General features: G+C 33.6%; 1 protein-coding gene across 3 annotated transcripts in view; it reads left to right on the top strand.

Moving 5' to 3' along the window:
• The window catches only part of LOC150110511 (arylsulfatase B-like), a 318,735-nt gene extending 315,723 nt beyond the window's left edge, over positions 1-3,012 (top strand). For all 3 annotated transcript variants that reach the window (XM_090394336.1, XM_090394327.1, XM_090394344.1), the window contains one exon: positions 2,410-3,012. In XM_090394336.1, the coding sequence (XP_090250462.1) occupies positions 2,410-2,594 (185 nt within the window). In that variant the 3' untranslated portion in view covers positions 2,595-3,012. The remainder of the gene's footprint in view (positions 1-2,409) is intronic.
• Positions 3,013-6,000: the final 2,988 nt, after the last annotated feature.

Genomic DNA, 6,000 nt, shown 5'->3' on the forward strand with positions numbered 1-6,000 from the left:
AAATATATCTTACACGTTCTTTTGAAGTGCCTATAGTCTCAGCCAGCAATTTCATGCACTTTGACTTGCTGGTCATCCAATACCATATTGTGCACTGATCAATGATTTCTGATGTTGTTACACTTTTCGGATGTCCTTCACGTGGATCATCTTCATGGCTGTTACAGCCATGAAGATGATCCTTAATTGTGGAAAATGAAGTTTCTTAATTGTGGAAAATGAAGGAGAAGGAACTTTTAATGAATTTTTTTTTGCTGTTAAACCTTCTTTTACAAAGAATTTTATAACCGCACAGTACTCAAGTTTATCCATTTCGAGGGATGCAGACAACACTTCTGCTTCAGACAGCTGTATAAAACAAACTACTTGATAGAATGACTTGCAATTTCATATGGATGCTTAAGACAGATGTACCAACTTAGAAAAAAAAATCTTGCCGATAGTGTTGCCATCTATGGTCAATGCCGAGAACTTTTTAGACCACCCTCGTATAATTGAAATATTATTATTATTATTTGACATCTCCAGGGAGTCCAAGTACTCATCTAGGTAAGGCACCTGGTCTAGAACTCTGTGTTCAACATTCAATCACCAACTGACTGCAACTACACCAATGCATTCTACCACCAATCAACACTTCTTTTCCACAGACAATCACATGTCCACGGTGTGATTTGAACCAGCAGCATTTTGGCTGGAGAGCAGATACGCCACCCACTCTGCCAACCAGGCCAGCTATTTCTTTTTTTTTTTTAAATATATCTTAAATTTTTTTAAAAAATATTTCCTACTTTTTAAAATTTTTTTAAATAATTTTTTTTTCACACATATCCGCGATGAATAACTTTATACAAAATAAAAATTTTCAAAAAGCTAAATATAATCGAAATATTAAATAATATATAAAATATTTAATGGAAAGATAGACTTCAATTAGGTTTATATAGGTCAAATTTATTTGAAACTAAGTAAGAAATACCAACAAGTTTTGCCAACTTAGCTGTTTGGCTTCTTCAGGGTAAAAAAAAATAATAGATACAGAACAATTTAAACACTAAAACTGTTCACGATGGAAAGAACCAAATACAATTGTATTTTTTAAAAAAACAGAAGACCACGTACATCACACACATGGAGCGTGTATGATGTCAACTGTTATGTAGAAACGTTCTGTGATTAGCAGCAAGATTTAACTCTGGCACAGTGGTGTAGCTAGAGCTTTTGCCGCCCCTCTCAATACACATCAAAAATACTACAAAAAGTCAAAACGACGTAGAGGGAAATAAATGAAAACACTATGTTTATTTTTGAAGTAAAACTTTAATTTCAACATTCTAAGGCTGATACATCTATTTGTTTCTTAACTAAAGTGTCCAGGAATGGTAATTGTTTGTCCTTCTCAGGTTCTAAGGTGAATTTTATTTTGTGATGGAAGGAGTTGATCTTGGTAAGAAAATCAAAAAGATCCTTTTCTGTGTTTTTCCATATAATAAAAATATCATCCACATATCTCCACCACACTGTGGGTTTAGGGTCTAATTGAGACAAAATTTCGCTTTCAAGTTTCTCCATGAAGAGATCTTCACAAGAAAAGGAGTGGTTGGTGAGTGCAATGCATTGCCTGAGTGTTTTGTGAATGCAAGCATATCGAGTCAGTTTAAGGCACAGCTGGATGAGTTTTGTGTGTGATAAGGTTTACCTCCCATAATGCGTCACTGACTCCATTTAGGTCAGATGCTAATAATAATTTATTATTATTAGCATCTGACAAATCACAAAGTGCTACTCAAACATGGGAATGTTATTTCTTTTTACAGATCTGAGGCATGTGCTGGAGTGCAACCATATAGGTGGTTAAAAAATAAAATGAAATTACAAATCAAACTAAAATTAAAATAAATTAACTTAGAAATGCAATAAAATACTATAAATTACATAAAAAAATCAATTAAATTTAAATCACAAAAAACTCATTTTTAATAGACTGCATGTTGAAAACTTGATAAATAAGAGAAGAAGGAAGATGATTGAGATGTAGATGTCAGTAAGCTTATTAAAGAGAAATGGATGAGGTTTCCTTAATCTATTAGAAAGGTGAAAATGCAGTGCTGTTTTTTTAAAGTTAAGTGTAGATGTAGTAATCAGATCATGAGTGTGTAGTCCAAATTCTTCCCATACAACATGGTTTCATATATAACATTATTGGAAATGTCTATTTGTTTGAATAACATATTAACTTTAAGAAAAGTATAACAGTAATAGTTAAATTAGACCTGTTGCAGCAAGTCATTATGTTTGGGGTATTGGTGAGTAGCAATAATAATAATTTAGCCATACCATAGTAACAGTTAGATATATTTAAGATTTGTAAAAAATGAATTTTAATGTTATGCATTATCTTTCATTTAGATGATCCCAGAGAGAAGTATAACATTGCAAGGCTAAAGCCAGATATTGTAAAAAGGTTGCGGAGTCGTCTGCAGGAACTGAAGCGAACTATGGTAACAAGTGATGACCCATTTCCAAAATTTTTAAGTATGTCAGAAGCAACCCGTGGGGGATTTTTGAATCCAGGGTGGTGTTATGCAAAATGAAAGATTAATAGTATATCAATTTCAATCTTGACATTCTCTGAGTAACATGACTCACTGTGAGGGATCTAGCCAAGCTCTGTGTATGCTTTTCAAGCTTTACTTTAGTTAGTAGATGTTAAACTTTAGCTGCAGGTATTCACTCTGGCAGTGCGTTCCCGTTTCCTCTGTCCAGTAAAATCAGAAACCAAAAATCATTTACTGTGTAGAATGAATTGAGTGAGGCAAAGGATGGGGACGAGGAAGTGACGGCATTCATTGAAATAGAAGTTTGACCAAGAACTTGCTTGATTTGTTGTTTGAAGAACAAGTCACTCCAGAACTGCTTCTCTTTTGCTTGTATTTTTATATAATAAAACTTAATTTGAAATTAATGTTACCTTAGAAAAATTCCAATTAAAATCCTCATGAAAAAATTGTTTAACTTTCAAAAGGAGCACATGATTTTAACTGTTCCTGTTAACAAAACTATTTTTTCTTCTAGCTAGTAATATTTATATATGTATGTATCCTTATATTATTACTAATAATAAACATCCTGTATATGTCAAAGCAGATTCATAAAAGAAAAATTAATAATGCATTCCTATATACAACTTTCTGATACTTATATGATAGCTAGTCATGATCCAACTCACTAGTCTGTTATCTATTCCTATCTATTTCAATTTATTTAACAGCTTGTCATGCACCCCATAAAAAAATTAATTATTGAATATGAAGAAACAGTGCATTGATTATTTGTATATAAATGTGGTCTTATGGAGTATTCTTAAATTTTCTGAAATGCTCTAATTAGGAAAAACCACAGCCTAGACAGGATGGATGGACAGTCTTTTTCATTCACAGACCACATTACCTACATAGGTATACTCCACGTATTGTACATTTTTGCAATGTAAATTTGTTAAGTTCAATAATGACTTTCAATTGCATTTTTCATTTGTATAGTTGAAATTAAGGATAATTATAAAAATAAGTACAAAGTGACCCATAAGTCACAAAGGGATTTAAAATAAGTGGTTTTTCATAACTAATAAAAAAATCACCAGGTTATGTATTTCATTATAGCAAAAAATAATACTAATAAAATAATTAATAAATAAAAAAAGTATTATAAGATAGTTACACACCTAGTATTATTATTACACAGCTCTTGCTAACCAAACTCTTATTCAATTACTAGAGATGACCAACTGTTCTGCCTCTTCTAGCCAAATGATGAAATATTTCCTCTGCATTACACCTATGAAACCCTTTCTTCTTTCTCCCTTCTATGTGTTAGGCCTACTGGCCTGTTACAGAGTTATCTTAAGCTCTTCTAAGTTGTATCCGTCCCGAGGATAAGGTGACTAACCCTATGCCTCCCAATATATTCTATGGCTGTAGCTGCATGTGTTCATGGGGCTGGTTTGCCTGCTTGCAGGAGGAAAAACTCCAGATAAACTGGGGAGAAAAACTCTGGCGTCCACATCCAAAACTTAGCTATGTCTGAGAAAGATCCTTATGCTCCTCACGTTGGTGACTGCAATCGAACTCTGGATACTCCTTTCCCAGGCATATGGTTATGAAGCGCATAGCCACTAGCTAATTGAGCGGACCATTTTAATATCTTGAGGGACCAATGTGGCTCGTATCAGATATTATCAGAAATTGTACTCTGTTATTATAATGTTTTAAAAGTGATTTTCACTTAACCTTCTGCTCCAAAAGAAAGTGTCCACGCAGTTAGCCGAGTGGCTATGCCCTTCACAACCATATGCCTGGGAAAGGAGTGTCCCGGGTTTGATTTCCATCACTGATGTGAGGAATTTAAGATCTTTCTCAGACATAGCTAAGTCAGCCGGTCTTCAGCATGGATTGCAGAGTTTTCTTCCCAGTTTATCTGGGGTTTTTCATCCCGCAAGCAGGCAATCCAGCTTGAGAACTCAACACCTCTACAGACACAGGATACACTGGTAAGCACAGGGGTAACCACATTATGTACTGTTGTGGTTAAATGAATAGAAAACCCTCGACACCACAAGGTAAAAGAGGGAGAAAGGAAGAAGAAAAAAGTATTAAATGTTTAAACCCCTTCATGACTTCAGGCAACCCTGTATTATTTTTATAATTATCAGAACTTATTATCTAATTCTAATTGTAACATCTAAAAAAAAAATTATGAAAACTAATTTGCCATTTTCTACATACCAAAAATGGTGCATTACTAAATTTTAACAACTGAATTTGAACAGCAGAAAGATTGTTTTATCCTTTTTAGTAGAAATTTTATTTTATTTTTATCAAAAGGATCAAACTCATCTAGATGTAAATTTTATATATCACAAATGTAGAAAGTATTTTTACCTTGGGTATAATAAACGTTAAAGATACCACTATTTTAAACCTGGTTTTACTCCATTTCCCAAGTAAGCAAACAGACAAAATAGTCAAGTTTGTGCCTGCACATAATGCAAGTCTAGCTGACCCTGCAGGTAGTGCAAGACCAAGATAACTCATGGTAAAAGTAGAATAAGCTCTGATCACTAATCTTAATATTTACCCATAATGCAAAGCACATCTCCTGGAGGAGATGTATGATGCTTTGTATTAAAGGCAAGGGGCCACTACCCAGACCGGTTTCGACCTTTATTGAGGTCTCATCAGTGGGAGCCAGGCTAGAAATACCAAGATTTTAGTAATACAGAGCTTATAAGTATTTTACCAGAACAAGTTACCATAAGGTGTTTTAACCTTATTAAATAAAAATCTCAGGAGGAGATATAAATGTAGAAAGTATTTTAACATTTATTATACCCAAGGTAAAAATACTTTCTACATTTATATCTCCTCCTGAGATTTTTATTTAATAAGGTTAAAACACCTTATGGTAACTTGTTTTGGTAAAATACTTACAAGCTCTGCATTACTAAATCTTGGTATTTCTAGCCTGGTTCCCACTGATGAGACCTCAATAAAGGTCGAAACCGGTCTGGGTAGTGGCCCCTTGCCTTTAATACAAAGCATCATACATCTCCTCCAGGAGATGTGCTTTGCATTATGGGTAAATATTAAGATTAGTGATCAGAGCTTATTCTACTTTTACCATGAGTTATCTTGGTCTTGCACTACCTGCAGGGTCAGCTAGACTTGCATTATGTGCAGGCACAAACTTGACTATTTTGTCTGTTTGCTTACTTGGGAAATGGAGTAAAACCAGGTTTAAAATAGCTTAGTATCTTTAACATTTATATATCACAAAGTTAATGAACCCAATTTAAAAAGAAAGAAAAAGAATAATATTCCAAGGAAAGAAACAATGGCAGATTCATAACGTATCATTGAATGTTTTAAGAGGATATTCTAGAAGTTAATAGTGTCCCTGGATTGATAGTTTAATGCAAGAAAACGAAGTATATTACAAGAA

Source organism: Typopeltis vanoorti, chromosome 1, assembly GCF_054136105.1.
Source record: "Typopeltis vanoorti isolate ZY-2024b chromosome 1, IOZ_Tvanoo_1.0, whole genome shotgun sequence".
Taxonomy (NCBI): Eukaryota; Metazoa; Arthropoda; class Arachnida; order Uropygi; family Thelyphonidae; genus Typopeltis; species Typopeltis vanoorti.